At 44.0% G+C, this 17,420-nt stretch overlaps 1 protein-coding gene across 1 annotated transcript in view; it reads right to left on the bottom strand.

Moving 5' to 3' along the window:
* PPM1F (protein phosphatase, Mg2+/Mn2+ dependent 1F) overlaps positions 1-17,067 on the bottom strand; it is a 39,121-nt gene extending 22,054 nt beyond the window's left edge. The window contains exons 1-2 of the mRNA XM_015416894.1: positions 16,996-17,067; positions 13,175-13,344 (exon numbers count right to left, since the gene is read on the bottom strand). Of these exons, the coding sequence (XP_015272380.1) occupies positions 13,175-13,344; positions 16,996-17,067 (242 nt within the window). The remainder of the gene's footprint in view (positions 1-13,174; positions 13,345-16,995) is intronic.
* Between the last annotated feature and the right edge of the window lie 353 nt (positions 17,068-17,420).

Here is a 17,420-nt window from a genome sequence, read left to right as displayed (position 1 = left end):
AAAAAAAAAAAAGTTCCCAGAGTCTTTCCGGATGATTTTGTTTTTAAAAGCTAAAGTGTATTCTTAATAGGGCATTTGTACTTGCTGCAAGCCAGCAGAAGAAACAGGATATTCTGTCAAGTACAGCTGGGTATGGTCTTACTGCAGCCACATTTGAGCTCACTGTTTTCTTTTGAAGAAGGGGGAAAATTCGTATCATAGCCCTGCAAAGGGCACGTGGAGTTTGAGGAACTACATAAAAGGAGTGGCAGAGAGAGTGGCGGGGCACTGTTTCAGAGAGATATCACTGTTGCTTCAGAATATCAGCAAACACTCCAGCACAGAGAAAGGATGTTGGGCTACAGGAATTCTGAATTTGCACCCAGGGCCAAATTATACTATGTTGGAGACCCGTGAATGTTTCCCCAGTGTGTTTTTTTAACCCTAAAAGGCAGCTGGGCCATGATTCTGATTCAGTTTACAATACCAGCAAACGGATGGTTTATCTCTTTCCCCCGCAATACTGCTCCCAATAGAAATAGTTCCCAAGGCTGCGTAGGAAGGGTTGCCCCCATTGCCCTGTGCTAGATACCAGAGCCCTGGCTGCTCATTTCAGAAGGTAACCACGCTGGAGTGCAGGAGAACAGTTAGGTTTGACTCCAGTGCCACCTTAGAGACCAACATGAGTTTCAGGGTACAAGCTTTCAGAACAATGGATTCCCCCCTCCACCGCCGCCAAAAAGGGACATGGGATTAATGTTCTACCCCCAAGCCTTTCCCCTCTGCTCTAACCAAGCTGATTACAATATACATGGTACCTCTGCATCTTTTACAACACTCCTCCCACCTACTGACAAGGATAAAAGGACTCAGATCTCCACTTCTAGTCTACTGTGTCTGATGAAAGGAGATTTGGCTCAAAAGTGTATCTCCTGAAACTCTTGTTGGTCTCTAAGGTGCTACTGGGCTCAATTCTAGCTGCTCCTTAGAATCAAATACATGTTGGGAGATCGAAGCACAGACCTCTAATGTAACATGGAATTCAGTCCCAAGTGTAGTTTGAGAATGGGAGGGAGGGTATTTTCAGGGGCAGCCAGGAATGGACCTATGCTTGCAGAATGTATTCACTGGCAATGAAATAAAGATAGAATCTGCTTTACAGTTTGCTTTCCACTAGGGAAATATACAATACCCTCAAGCTATGTTTACAGATATCAGATTATTTTCCCCCCAGTCAGAACAAAGAAGAACCAGATTCAGAATTTGAGGAGGAATTCTTAAGTCACGGAACCCAGTCTCTTCTGTATCCATCTATTAATTAAAACTATTTGTAGTAACATCTGGGTTGGCCCAAGAACAAAGTGCTTATCAGCGTATGCAAAATCCGTCTCTCCCACCATCAAGTAATCACAGCCAGCCTACGGGCACTTATTAGCAACATAATATATGTATGTTTACTCAGAAGTAAACCCCACTCTGAGATCAATGGGACTTGCACCTAAAGACTTGCACACTGGGTACTGCAGCCAACACCCTAGTACGCAGGGATGTCAGGAAAGTCCTGGTACTAATGTCTTGCTTTATAAACTAAGTACTGGACAAGTTCATAAGAATATCATACATGAGCTACTTACCTGCCAAGAAAATAGAAGGATGTGTTACATCTGGGAAGGGAAGATACAGATGGGATTTTTGGCTGGAATTCCAATCAAAATGCCACTTGTACGTCCCCTTTTGGACGTACTCTATGGAAACTTCCAGCAAAAGCTTTTTTGCAGATCTTATCACTGTGATTTGGACTGAGGTTGTATTTTGATGTGATGTGGCAATGTTTTAATGTATACACTACAGCATGGTTTATAAATCTCGTTGGGCCCACTTACTGGGGAACTGGAGTTCATCAACATTTTTAAATAAAACAAACATTCAGTTCAGGTCTATTGGTAATGTTCCAACACAAATCTGGTCTAGCCATCACTTTTTCTAGTACACACAGGCAAAACTTGTAAGGAATGTCTTTGGATTGCCAGAGTGAAGTGGTGGTTAGAGTGGAATAGAATCTTGAAAACCCAGGTTCAAATCCCTTTTATGCCATGAAGCTCACTGGGTGACTTTGGACCAGTCTCTCTCAGCCTAATCTACCTCACAGGGTTACAATAATGTCTCTCTAAACTCCACTAGCTTCATGCCACTGCCACACTGGGCTCCTCTGTGCACGAATACCAAGCAAGATGAAGGAAGTTCCCAAAGTAGCATGAACTCAACTACTACACAGACTGTACTTAGGAAAGGGGGGAAATAATTGTCTTGCCAAACAGAACACTGAACTTTCCATGAAGGTTCCTTCTACTCAGACAATGGGATGGCATCTTATCAGGGGTGATTCCCACTAACCAGTCAGGCGGGTCAACTCAAACTTCCCATCTCTGGCAGTGTGTTCATCCAAATCCTCAGTTCATTTCCTGCCCAGGATAGGAGTGCAGATCCCAGAGCAGCTCTGCTAGATAGTCTACTTCTTTGTATACTCCCCTTTTCCTATAAATGAAACCATTTTTACAAGCCACCATACAGTAATTCTTTGCTTATTATAAAAGGATGTGCTGAAGTCACACATCAAACACTATGACCACAAAAATGCCAGTTCTCTTTTGCATTGCTTTTAGTACATATTTGGGGCAACTGGAAATTTTGTCTGAAGAAGGTGAAATTTCATTATGGTGCTTTAAAAATATATATTGTATTAGTTGGGTTGTGGGGTTTTTCTGTAAACTGCTTCAACCTGAGAGGAAACAGAGCACAGGTTTTTAAATATCTAAATGCAGAACCATGCTATAGTTATTTTCCAGAGACCACACATACATCCTGGCGCAGCTGTGGCAAAGTACATTTATGGTGTTCCAGTTTAAATCATGCCCATTTAAGATGGCTGGCAGATATTCATTAAATTAGGCAGTAATAATCATGGAGGCGTTCAAAAGAAGCCACACGTCCACCAATTAGTATGATTACTGCCTGGCCAGAGGATGTATTTTAAGCATGGATTGACAATTCGGCACTAGCAATCTCATGAGCACTCTTACTTCAGAATAAAAGTAAAATAAGGACTCTTCTGCATACAAAGTCAACACTGACTAAGTCTGGTTTAGCTTAAAGAACTATTGATTGTATAACCAACTTTGACTAGGCAAGGAGAGTTTGAAATCCATCAAAGCACATTTCGGCCAAAGACAGTTCAGTCACAACTCTTGGAACACTTTTGCACCACATCCTTCAGCATTTCACATGAGAGACAAATGTTCTATCCTAACACTGCAATTTATTATACATTTTATTCCCAACCCCAGAAATAACTTATTTAACTCATTCATACCCAGCATTTTTCCCCTAATGGGGACCCGAACTGACTTACATCATTCTCCATTTTAGCCTCACAACAACCCTGCCATGTAGGTAAGACTGAGAGTGTATGACTGGCCTAAGGCCACCCAGTGAGTTTCCATGGCACAAGTGGGGATTCAAACCAGGGTCTCCCAGATACTAGTCCGACACTCTTAAATATTACACATTGCCTACAGAAGAGCACAGCTGACAGCCATGGGTTAAAAATAGCCATAACATTTCCTGGATAGGCCCATATTTATCCACTGGGAGCAGAGCGATAGGGTAGTGGGTAAACAACTTAGCAGTCTTCCAGCATAACAGCATCTAGGCCAGGGATCTTTTTTGAGCCTGTGGGCGCCCTTGGAATTTTGAAAGGGGTAGTGAATACCATCTCAAAATGGCTGCCACAGGAGGTGGAGACAAACCCAAAATGACTTCTGTAGGAGGTGGAGCCAAACAGAGTACCTTCCTTTGCACACCTCCTAGGAAGAAGGAAAGCCTGAAGTGGACAATGGCACTACACACTAAGGAAAGCCTAGGTGCTTACCAGTTCTCCTCGTCTGCCAGTGAAAACCTCCTGGTATCTGAAGGACCATCTTTTCCCATATGTCCCTGCCCAGGAATTAAGATCACAGGGAGAGGCCCTCCTGACTGTCACATCAATCCAAGAATCCCATCGAGTGGGTACATGACAGGAGGCCTTTTTGGTGGCAGCCTCAGGATTATGGAACCACCTCTCCACTTCAGTCTTTAGGAGGCAGTCGAAGACAGTTTTATTTAGGACTGCATTTTATTAATTTACTGGCAGCCCCAAACTGTGATTTTAAATTGGGATTTTAATGTATTTTATGTATTCTATTTTATGTATTTTATTTACATTGTAAGCCACTCTGAATTCCATAAGGCAGAAAGGCAGCTAATAAATGTTTTAAATAAATAAATCTGAATGAGGGCAGCCAATAAGAAGCCCTGCTCATCTTCTGAAAAGCTGGGTGGGCACATACCCCACAGAGCGACCTAGACCACAGAAACCCTGCCTTACTAGTTAGTTTCCATTTTCCCTCTCTTCCTCACATCAGCCACAACGGTGTGCCCTTTTGTAAGGTAGGGAACTGGTTCATTTACTATTATTTACTTTACAAGCCAATGCCAACAGACATTCACTCACATAAAGATGACTTGCATTCCTTTCAGACTTTTAAAATGCCATTTAGACCTGACAAGTGTAATGGAAGGGCTTGGATTAAAGTGACTAATATGAAACATAAAATAGAAATTATGCTTTCTGTGGCAAAGTAATATGAAAAGGTCAAGCTATATACAAATGTTAGGTGTCTGGGATTTTTCTAGCCTCAATCCTAGGTATAACCATGTTTTTGCAAGATTTACCCAATGCATCTACACCTTTGAAATTATGCTGGTTCAAGAGAAAAAAAATTATAGCACAGATGCAATAATGGAAGGGCCTATCAAATTCTCTTGGAAATGGAAATGAAACCTCAGACCTTGTGTCCTTCTTCCACACCAGCACACAAAGAAATCTGAATGCAGAACTCGCTACACCCCCCACATTCCCCACAGAAATGAAATAGTATGCAGTCGATTAAGGGAGTGCATGCCTGCCTCAGCGGAAGCACGCTTAATTTCCTCCCTCTCTTCACTTCATTGATCTCAGACTGCTCTGACAGCACAAAGCTGGTCTTTCACATAGCAGAGTTCTGACGGCCTGCGTTACATTCCAAATAGCTGACAATAAGCATTATTTTTAAACAGCACGTGAAACACGGTTGATACGTTCTAAGATATATGCAGCATGGTTCCTTTGACTGGCACATGCTCTGCCTATACATAAGAACATAAGAGAAGCCAATGTTGGATCAGGCCAATGGCCCATTCAGTCCAACATTCTGTCACACAGTGGCCAAAAATACCAGGTGCCATCAGGAGGTCCAGCAGTGGGGCCAGGACACTAGAAGCCCTCCCACTGTTGCGCCCCCTCCCACAGCACCAAGAATACACAGAGCATCACTTGCCCCAGAATGAGAGTTCCTATCTATACCTTGTGGCTAATATCCACTGATGGACCTCTGCTCCATATGTTTATCTAATTCCCTCTTGAAGTTGTCCATGCTTGTAGCCGCCACCACTTCCTGTGGCAGTGAATTCCATGTGTTAATCACTCTTTGGGTGAAGAAGTACTTCCTTTTATCTGTGCTAGCCCAACTGCTCAGCAATTTCATTGAGTGCCCACGAGTACATGTCACTTTACAAGAATTGGGTGGAAAGGTGTGCCATTTAACAAGTATCAATATTTACCACCCTCCTCCAAATTATGGTTTCATCAGAACAAAACCCAAGATTTGAATCAAACAGATGTACAAAAAATTACCACCAGACCTGCAACAGTTACTAAAAATGCTCATTTAAGAAAATGAAATTATAGGATGCTACATTTTGTCTCTTAAATTAAAATCTAAGGATAGCCAAGGAAAAAAGGAAAATATTTTCAATTTGTTAAAATAGAATTTGCAGGGTTGTAATGCAGGAGTATCTGTGAAAGATGAAAGAAAGTATGGGTATCTACTCATTTTCTTTGATTTTACATATTTTATGTATTTAGATTATTCAATGCTTCTCCATAAAATATGCCCAAAGTGCCTTATAATAAAATCAAACACATCAAAATATTTAAGGACCATTAAAATAGTCAGTATTAATACAATGATAAAAATAAATAAAGTTCAACAAGGTACTAAAACACATAATAAACTCTAGCGATTCAAGAAAACTTCAGCTAGGGCCATCAACATCCATGCTATATTAGCTATTTTGTACTCCACAGAAATCCTGCTGCAGCTAGAAATGGCATGTTACAGTATAATCTTAATCATGCTTATCTGGAAATTAGCTTCAGCTGAATTGATTAGATTTACTTTAAGAAAAACATATTAAGACCAGCATGCAAGCCATTATCCTTCGTATGCATTAAGGGAAGAGGAAACAAAAATGGTTGAAGATGAAACTTTTGAACCTAAATTCCGTTTAGATAATAGATGGCACAGGCCACCCCAGATACCTTACAAAATTAGCTATGGTTGCCAAATGCCTGGAGAGAGGAAAAAATGTCAATTCAATTTATTTATTGTCCATTCAATTGATCAGAGGCTTTATGGGATGTTATTTACCAGGTGATGTTACTTAACTCCATACCATGAAAAGCATCAACTGCCACTTTCCGCACATTAAGCCTCTGACAAAGGGACAGGACATCTTTCTATAAATTGTCTGCATAAATTCGAATATGAATAAAGACATAGTTTTGAATAAAATAGCACCCAAACATTACCTTACAGGACAGAAAGTATGTATCACAGCATTCCCTTCCTGCACAAAGGCAAATGCCCTCTCCCAAGATGGCACCTAACGCCTACGATTTTAATAATATTTAAATTTTGTGTTAGTAACATCTTCTATGAGTTGTTCATTAATAAGATACCTTTTCAGTCAATCAAAACATTTTGTTGATTCATCCAACAGACTGACTAAACATAAAATAGACATAGCTGGTGGTACTCAGCTTTCCTTGCTCGCTCAAGGATTCATAGCTGAGGTGTTCCTATGCAAGCTCAAGGTTGTGGTGGTGGCCAAGAGCGACTTTCATGAACTTCACAGAATGACAAGGATGAAACTTACTTTATTTATGAGAAAGAAGACGAAGAATATGAAGAAGACGAAGAAGAGGAGGAGGAGGAGATTGGATTTATACCCCACTCTTCACTACCTGAAGGAGTCTCAGATAGGCTTACAATCTCCTTTCCCTTCCCCTCCCCATAACAGACACCATGTGAGATAGGTGGGGCTGAGAGAGCTCTCTCGAGAACTGTTCTTTCCAGAACACCTCAGAGAGAACTGTGACCGATTCCCCACAAGCAGCTGTGCTGCCCTCGCTCTTCTGTTTCCCCCGCTTGCATTGGTCAATTTCACACTATTCGCTGCACGGCCACATTTTGACCTGCAGCTCCCCCTGATTCCCCCCCCCCCACATCTTTTTGGTCTCAAAAAACAAGGATCAAGAAGACGTGGGGGAAATCGGGGGGAGCTGCGGGTCAAAATGTGGCCATGCAGCGAATAGTGTGAAATTGACCAATGCAAGCAGGGGAAACAGAACCAGGGCGACACAGCTGCTTGTGTGGAGTCAGTCTGTGACTAACCCAAGGTCATGCCAACAGCTGCATGTGGATAAGTGGGGAATCAAACACTGTTCTCCCGGATTAGAGTCCGTGTTCCTAACCACTACACCAAACTGGCTCTCAGTTTGCATTTATATCCCACCCTATCCCATAATGGGCTCAGGGCAGCTCACAAAAGAGACAAAACAATAAATATATGATAAAAAAACAATTAAACAAAACAGGATGGTAGCAAAAAAATAACTTCAGTCCAGTGCAGCTTAATATGCTTTCTATTAGGTGTTAGCAGAATAGTAAGCATCTGTAGGCCTCGACTGTGCGACTGAACAACGACAACAGGCCCACTATGGCCCGGGGAGGCCAAGTGGCTATTGGTGACTAGCATTTATGCTTTAACAGACCTTGAGACTAGTCAATGGGGCTGCTCTTTGCTACCCAGAGACGCTGGTACATAATAGCTTTTCTTGTGGATGGAATGAATGAAAGATAGCTATCAGCTTCATGATCCACTTGTGAGCATCTGTTTAGCTACTGCAGGCAGAGGGCATGGACCCTTGGTCTGATACACAAGGCAGTTCTTATGTTAGACATCACAAATCATTTTATCCATTCAAGCAGCAATGCACTAAGACTGCAAACCTCGTCAAATGCTCTTCTTATGCTTTATTTCATCAGGCAGTCTATAGCATTAGATGTCCTTACGGCCACAAGACTTTCAGCTACAAAGTGACAGATGGCAATGGTGGCAGGCTTTGTTCTTGCTAATAATTTTACAGCCGATTATAAACTGCAGGCCAGTGAAGAATAGTGTGGCATAAAAACAACTGGGAAATCAACACTTCGCAACCCCTGAACCAAATCTCTTTGGTCTAGAATATCATGAGTTCGTAAGGGTGTGAGCAGACCAATCACCCCTTCAGTTTTCTTTGGGCCTTCCCACCTTTAACCAATGTTAAACTGCCCTCAGTACTACACACGTACCTCCCAAAGCATGCACGGTCCTGGTCCTCAGCAGCCCATTTCATAGGTGGCCATTTCTTTTCTAATTTGAATAGCAGTGTCTTCTGCATCCTTAGGGAGTCCATCAAGTATGCGGAAACCCCTGCCTTGTCTAAGGCTGGGCTCATAGTGAGGCCTTAAAGATAGTGACTCTACTCAGGAGTGATGGTAACAAAGATACAAAGTGCCACACCATCCTTCCCTTGCCTATTCCTCTCAATATTATGGAGGTCTCTATTAATTCTGTTTTAGAGATGGGAAACTGAGGTTATCATAACTTTCCTTTGGCCAGCTGATCCGTTCATGGTTGATTAATGATGATTTCCATGATAATCAACACCCAAATTGAGCATTAGTTATGCTGGAACCTGTACCATGTGTGGTACCAGAACAAAGCTTAAGGCCTAGACAAACCCGATCTCATCAGATCTTGGAAGTTAAGCAGGCCCGACCCTGGCAAGTATTTGGAAGGGAGACCTCCAGGGAATACCAAGGCTGGGATGCAGAAGCAGACAATATCAAGTCACCTCTCTGAAACATCCCAGTCCCACTAGGGGTTGCCAGATGTCACCATGACATCCAGGCACACAAGCACACACACACACACACACACACACAAAGAACAAAACCTATGAGAAAAGTGGAAGAGCCCATCCTTATCTCACCTCATCAACTATACCTCACCCTTCCCCCCAATGGGGACCCAAAGTGGCTTACATCCTTCTCTTCTCAGTTTTACCCTCACAACTACCCTGTGAGATAAGGCTGAGAGACTGTGACAGGCGACAGGCCCAAGGTCACCCAACAAACTTCCATGGCAAAGTGGGAATTTGGACACAGCCTAGAGCAGGGGTGTCAAACTCATTTGTTATGAGCGCCGGATCTGACATAAATGAGACCTTGTTGGGCCGGACCATGTGTGTCATAAAATGTAATGCCAAGTAGTGGAGATATAAACTTTATAAAGAACACAAACACAAAGGGTTTTTTCTACTTAAAATAAAAACATGCTTAAAACATTAGCACTCTTGCGATATTTTGTTTATTTAACAGTGTCTGATAACTGACACCTCTTGCTCTGAATTATTGCATCAAAATGTCTGTGCTGTTGCAATCTTGAGTATGCTGTTCAGGTTTGTATCTGTAAGCTGCAAACCTATGATGACGCAGCAGCAGCAGAACTGGAAGAAGATGCAGACGACAGCCAGTTCCACTGCAGGCCTGATAGAAACCCTTCGGGGGCCTGATCTGGCGCCTGGGCTGCATGTTTGACACCCCTGGCCAACACAGTGGCTTTCTTGATATTGTCATTCCTTGCTAGCCAAGAATAGTTTTCACAGATTTCTCATGCCAAAGGCTTGTACTTCCCAGCATTTCATGCTTGGGTTTGTTAACACATTAAGACTTTATGCAACTGTACCATACACCTTTCAACACATTTTAAGTAACAGAATGAATTAAAAGACTCCACCCCTCCTCCAGAAAAAAGAGGTCAGGGGCTTACGAGACAAATCGTTTCAAAGAAGTCAGAATTTTACTCGTCTGCTGGCAGCCAAAATGAACAAGGTAGCTATGTAAAGGGGAACCCAGGTACAACAACGGTAAAATATTTGATTCAGAAAAAGGACAAACATTCAGAAGGTGAAGAAGCAGAGTTATGACAGCAGCCAAGAACAGACAAAAGATCCTGGATCATGTCAATACCTTTAATGAGGTAAGGGCCGGTACACTCACATGTGTAAAATTCAATCAAAAAACAGAAATACAGATCTGGCTGAGGTGAACATAAGTGCAATTGGCTAGGGATGCGTAAGACCTTGATGTTTGAAAAACACTGGCCATAACTTGGTAAGATTTGATCCATTTTCTGGGTGCTTGTAATTTAATCTGAACATTTACAGTCAAGAACTCTCAATCATCTTTTCCCCTTGATAGGGATATCCTGCCTTTTCCAGCCGACGACAGAGGCTCTGTATAAAAAGCCCTTGACAGGCTTCCTGTCTTTCACATGAAGGGCTGCGGGCCCAACCCAAGGCCTTCTGAATAATGAAAAAATATGCACTTCATGATTATCACATCTACATATTTTTGTCCAAACAGGTGCTTCCTATCCACACTTCCGGATCTCTGTTCTAGTGAACCCTGCATGTGCCTGATCTTAATACAGTCTTATGTTAACAACCAAAGTCATGCATCCGAATGTGCACTGTAAAGTGGGTCGCGAACTTCCTCCTCGCTGTCTGCAACTTTAACAGAACTTAACTAGACAATGTACACAGGCAAGTCCTATATTTACAGCATTTATATCCCCCAGCATCTCACATTAAAGTGCACCCAAGTTAGCAAGCCACAGCACATAGTAAGAGACATATAAACTGCAACCAACTAAATTAAGTTCAACACAGAGCAACTTAAAAAAATATATATATCAAGGTCAATCCAGCCAGAACAAAACACAGTATTCCTTACTCCCACCCTGTGCCATTTCCTCTTCTGTGGACATATGCACTGGAGGTGAAGCTGTAGCTCATTAAAGTATCTACTTTGCATGGAGAAGGTCCCCAGTTCAATCCTCATACTGCTTTAGAAGCTCAGGTAATAGGTGATAAGTAGAGGTCTTCCATAAGACCCTCAACCAAGAGTCCAACCCAGTAATGGAGCCAGCATATTTCTCCCATCCTGCAGGTACTTCACCGTCAGTTACTGGGCTCAATTTAAGGTATTAGCTATCACATACAAAGCCTTTCACGGCCTTGGATCCTCAAATCTGCAAGACTGCCTCTACCTTTACATTTCACCAGAACTTTACTCATCAGAGACGGGTGATCTGCATGTGCCAACTGGCAAATGGGCAAAATCAATAACTGCCAGTACATATGTCATATGAACATAAGAGACGCCAATGTTGGATCAGGCCAAAAGCCCATCCAGTCCAACACTCTGTCACACAGTGTCCAAAAATACCAGGTGCCATCAGGACGGAGGTCCACCAGTGGACCTTTTCACTGTGGGCCCCCACCTTCTGGAAAAAGTCATGAAGGCTTCCATTCTCCTGGTTTTCCGCAAACTATGCAAAACTGAACAATTATTCAAGAGGACTTTTCTACACAGGCAATAGAGTTGCACTGTGCCAAAAGATTCAGATAGTTTACTTGGATAAAATATATGGGGCTGTGGTTTATACAACTGTGTATGGCTTGCTGAAACTAGGATCCTACAATGGTAGGGTTACCAGGCAGCCTCTTTTTTTGAGTCCATCCTCTTTGGGGCTCTTTTTAAAAAACTGATGAAAATGTCCTCTATACGGGTTGGAAGGTTAGGAATATTCCTAGGTAGTAGCAATTATCATCGCTTAAATAGTTTCTTAAATATTCCTAGGTAGTAGCAATTATCACCGCTTAAATAGTAGGTGTATTTAACATGAGATTTGTCATAGTGATCACTTGTTTGAAGTAGCAAGTCGGGAAATATGTCCTCTTTTTTTGCTTTTCAAAATGTGGTAACCCTATACTACAGAATTTTACGTCGCTTAATGCATCATGTTAATACTTTATGCTTCATTTCTGGTTGGTAAGACAACCCTAATCCTATTGTTTTGTCAATTGTATTGAATCACTCTATCTGCTTTGAGTCTGAGAAAGGCTTAATACTTTATGCTTCATTTCTGGTTGGTCAGACAACCCTAATCCTATTGTTTTGTTTACTAAATGTCCCATCTGTCAATTGTATTGACTCACTCTGTATAATCTGCTTTGAGTCTGAGAAAGGTGGCCTATAAATAACATAGCAAGCAAACAAATAAAACCCTACTTGCTTCAAGTATCCATGGAGTGTCCCCACACTTTTCGGCTACATACACTAATCACGCATTCCCATTTCCAACAGCTGGTGGGGGGACTTACATTTTTTCTGCAGACACAGGAAGTATACTGACTATGTAGGAAAAGCTGTTGGGACAGAGTGAGCTTCCTGTTAGTGGAAATAAGTATCCGCACACGGTGCCCTCTGTTGGAAATTAGATATACAAGTAAGGGGACTCGCGATACTCGCGGGGTGGGGGGCGAAGAGCTCCATCTCTTCCACCCCCCCGCGCGATCTCCACTAAAAGCCAACCCTCGAAGCAAGCCGCAATGCTCCTTTACTCCACACACAACTAATCGTCCTTTACTCCCTAATCCACAGGGGGTTTCTCCGCGCTTCTCACACACCCCTTGACCCAGCCCACACGCGCGCTCGAATGCAACAGCCAACCATGACACCAAAGGAGACGGATCCCAGGAAACCCGCGGGAATGCTCCGCAGGTGACCCCCAAACTCCCCCTCCCTCCCTCCCAGCCTCCCTCACAGCCAACGATGAGGTCCCTTTCCCACACTGCAGAACGCAGCCTCCTCTCCACCCGAATCGTTTATCTAACTGGAGCTTTCTCCCCTTTTCCTCTCTGCCTGGGACGGATCCCGACACCAGTCGCCGCCCCCTTTCCCGCGAGGGCTGCAACCTGACGCACCCTTCCCCGGAGAGTGAGCCCCCACCCCTCACACCGTAACGGCCGGGCACCGGCTGCACAACACAGGATCCACAGGTGGGATTAACTATTAAGACTCCCTTCTCTCCCCTCCCGCCCTACCTGCTGCCCAGGAAGCTGCGGGCCAACTCCGCCATCTCCGCAGGCGCCTCGGCCTGGCTGAGGGCGCCACCCCTTCTCGGAGGACTCCAAGGCAGGGCGTCCTGCGCGCCCAGCGGCCTTGGGAACTCCCGCAGGAGGGAGGCCAGGAATCCCCGCGCCGCCTTCGTGTTCTAGCCGGCCATGGTCACTCCCGCCGCTGTGGCCGTTGGGCTGCCCCCCCTCGATTTCCCCCCTCTGGCCTCCCCCCCGGCTCGCCGCTCTGCCCCCCCACTTGCTGCTCGCCTTCCTAACGGCGGTGGTGGCGGCGGCGTTCTCAGAGCGTTCCCTGCGCATGCGCAGGGGGGGCGCTGTCAGTTTCGGGGGGATTTAAACATCCCCCCGATATTTTTTCCCAGGTTTCGTATTTTTGTGCACACCTGGGGACCGCCCCAAGTGTGCACAAACCTCTCCCTCCCCCGCAAGTGCCCCCGGAGCGCGGATTTAGATATCCGCACTCACGGGAACACTTCAGTATTAGTATAAGGATAGATATGGAGCAGAGGTCCATCAGTGGCTATTAGCCACAAGATATAGACAGGAACTCTCAATCTGGGGCAAGTGATGCTCTGTCTTCTTGGTGCTTGGGGGGGGTCAACAGTGGGAGGGCTTCTAATGTCCTGGCCCCACTGGTGGACCTCCTGATGGCACCTGGTATTTCTGGCCACTGTGTGATACAGAGTGTTGGACTGGATGGGCCTTTGGCCTGATCCAACATTGGCGTCTCTTATGTTCTTATGTAATCCATTTTCTTAATCTCTAGTCAAATTCAAAAAACCCATGCTATTTCTTCTAGTCTTCACTCAGAGAAAAGTGGGCATCCTACATTGAGAGGCATGGAACAGCCAGTGGTTATTTGAGTTGATCCATCAAGACAGTATTGCCTATCATCTAAGGTCTTGCTACATAAATCTAGAGTTGTAACTTTAACATGAAAAAGGCATAGATTTCCAGAAGTATCTTCTTAGGGAGAATGTTATGAATGATCAGGCCACTCTAAGTCTAAAGACTGTGTAAATGGAAATCTGATAGGCAGCATCTCTTATTTTTATTTATTCTCTGCCATTCCCTTTGTGGTTCAAGGCACCTTATGATTCGTAATTAAAACAACATGATTCATTTAAAAAATAAAACCCCTAGAGAACAAGCAGCTAAAATCCCACTGAACACCTCACAAATAAAGCCACTTTGCAATGATGCCTCCTAAAACTCTCCAAGGATGGCAACCCCATCATCTCCTCAGGGTGCCTGTTCCATAAAGTAGGAGCCACTGTTGAGAACAAACAGGCTCTAGTGGATGCCAGACGGGCAAACCTAAGCATGGGGATGATCAGACGGTGGCTTCCAGAGGACTGTAATTGGAGCACAGGGACAAATGGAGAGAAACAGTCCTTCAGCTATTATGGCCCCCAGACCTTAAAGGTTGTAAACTGCAACCTGAACTGAACTCAAACAAACTCTATAGACAGTCAGTTTGGCTGCTTCCAAGAATTTACCTTAAGTCTAATCAGTTTCAACCCGACTAGGAGTTCTCCCTTTGTAGGCTGAGTGCTGATGAGAGATTATTGTAGTTCATTAGCAGTGATTTTATTGGTACAACTACAGAGGGAATAATTGTGTTTTCCTCAAACAATACTATATTTTAATTTGATGGGAAAATGCAATATTCCCCAACAGAGGCACTTATCTTAAACAACTGTGCCATGCAACAAACAAGCAATCATTTATAGCTCGTTATGCTAAACTCAACCATTCAGAAGATCTTTGCCCTCTAAGGGGTCAGAGCATTTGTGGTCTTCTTCCTCTGAGGGATTTTTTTACTTTGTCATGCCATGTTAATTGGCTCTTCTTTGCATCCCACATTACCGCAAGCTTTTGAAACAATAAAATACCAATGTGTGACACTTTAGCAGGTTTGGTGTAGGGGCCAGTTCGGTGTAGTGGTTATGTGCACAGACTCTAAGCTGGGAGAACCGGGTTTGATTCCTCACTCCTCCACTTGCAGCTGCTGGATGACCTTGGGCAAGCCATAGTTCTGCCAGAGCTGTTCTTGAAATAGCAGTTTCTGTCAGAGCTCTCTAAGCCCCACCTACCTCACAGGGTGTCTGTTGTGGGGAGGGGGAGGGAAAGGAGTTTGTAAACTGCTCTGAGACTTCAAGTAAAGGGCGGGGTATAAATTCAATCTCCTCTTCTTCTTCTTTAGCCTACAAACATAAAGACTTAATTACCTAGTACTGAGGAAAAACTCTTGAATAACCTCTGGCAGTCTGCCCTGGGGTTAATAGATATGCTGGTGAGCAGGAAGGTTCACTTTTGGCAAAGAAGAAGAAGAAGAGATTGGATTTATACCCGGCCCTTCACTTGGAGTCTCAGAGCGGCTCACAAACTCCTTCCCCTTCCCCTTCCCACAACAGACACCCTGTGAGGTGGGTGGGGCTGAGAGAACTCTGACACAAACTGCTCTTTTTCAAGGACAGCTGTGCCAGAGCTTGTGACTGACCCAAGGTCACATCAGCAGGTGCAAGTGGAGGAATGGGGAATCAAACCCGGTTCTCCCAGATTAGAGTCCGCGCACTTAACCACTACAAGGTCCATGGCTGTCACCCCGTAGCACAATCCCAGTGCTGAAAATTGCATTTGTGAACAGGACTAGGTATTCATTGACAAGCAGAAACCACTGCAACCCTCTTTGATTTGAGTTTTGGGATCCAAAAATCTGCACCTGGAAACTGAACCTCTTTTCTTGAGAACACTTAGGAGAAATCAAATGCAGAAGTACTGCAACTTGGCATGAAATTAATGTCACTCTGCGCATCAATAGCCAGAAGAGAGACAATGGGAGATACTGAAGGACATTCAGCGATTTGATTTGTCAGAGCAAACCACAGGCTTCCTGGTGCCTTTCAGGATGTATTCTTAATGCCTTTGTTTAAAAACAAAACAAACACAAACTCAACTCTGCACAGTTTGCCTATCCCAGGTCTTTTATTTTGTTCAGATTGGTACAGATTATTTTCAGTTCTAGCACTTAAAATAATTTAATTGCTCCTGATTCTTCAAGGGGCCTATTATGCACACACAGTTACTGCAGATTTTCTGAGCAGTAAGGCTTTACGCTTGACTTCGGATTCTATTCCCGCCTTATGTACCATTCTTTTTGGCCTGCTGTATTCATCCTGCAGCTACCAACCCCCACCCCCCCAACCCACAGTTTTTCTAAATTGGGGTGGAATGTCATTTGTGTGATGTGACATGTGCGGGGTGCCATCCACAGTTGTTGTTGTTTTAATTTACACAGCTGCTGCCCTATTGCAGCTGCACAGTAGCATCCAGCAAGCACATTCCATTTAAATCCTCATGGTTCAGGTGTTGCACACACATTTTACTGTTAGTTCCTTGAATGAAAGGGAACAGAAAGGAACACGGGCAAAGGGGGAACCACCCACTGTTGAAATTAACCATCCTTTCCCTTGCAACTGACAAGCAGCTGTGAAGCCCAGTTTTCCATAGTGCTGAGCAAGGGGTTGGGGCAGGACCCAGCCCTCAGAGGTATTCTTGGAGAAAGTGCAGCAGCTTGATTTCATAATGCTCCCCCGACTCTGGGTAGCAAATACCATGTAGCTCATTCAGGTAGACCTGTAGCTGATAAGGTTTCCTGGCACAGCTGAGCTGGAAGGTCAGGAAACTGGTGCAGAAAAAGTGCACCTTTTCATCCAGAAACCCATGGAAGATCAGCAGCCAGTTGGGTTCATTGGGGAGCTCGTCTACATGCAGTGCCACTGAACCTGTTTATAGCCTTGCTGGTTGTTTTCCAGGACATCAACGTACCTTTCTGTGTAACCAGTGTCATAAGCCATCCAGTGTCATAAGTCGATAGCTCCCTGCAGGCGCAGCTCTGTGCTGCCTCTTCCCATTGTCTGGTTTAAACTGGGCGGCAGGAGGGGGCAGCCCAACCAGAAATTATTTATTTTTTGTTTTTACAGCAATCTAAGACTAGCATTAATCTCATAATGCTAGACTCAAGCTGCTTGTAAAATAAAAGTTTAAATGTAAAACAATGAGGGACAGACTGATGAATGGCGGAAGATACAGAGTGGGCAGAACAACCTGGATGTGGGCATGGGAGTGGCGTACAAGGGGCAGGAAAAGGGCGGGGGAGAATCCGAGGGAATCTGTATGCTTTTGAATTTCCTTCGGCTTGGAAGTGATG

This window comes from Gekko japonicus, unplaced genomic scaffold (genome assembly GCF_001447785.1).
Source record: "Gekko japonicus isolate JY-2015 unplaced genomic scaffold, Gekko_japonicus_V1.1 scaffold316, whole genome shotgun sequence".
Taxonomy (NCBI): domain Eukaryota; kingdom Metazoa; phylum Chordata; class Lepidosauria; order Squamata; family Gekkonidae; genus Gekko; species Gekko japonicus.
This window is presented reverse-complemented; position numbering and strand designations above follow the sequence as displayed.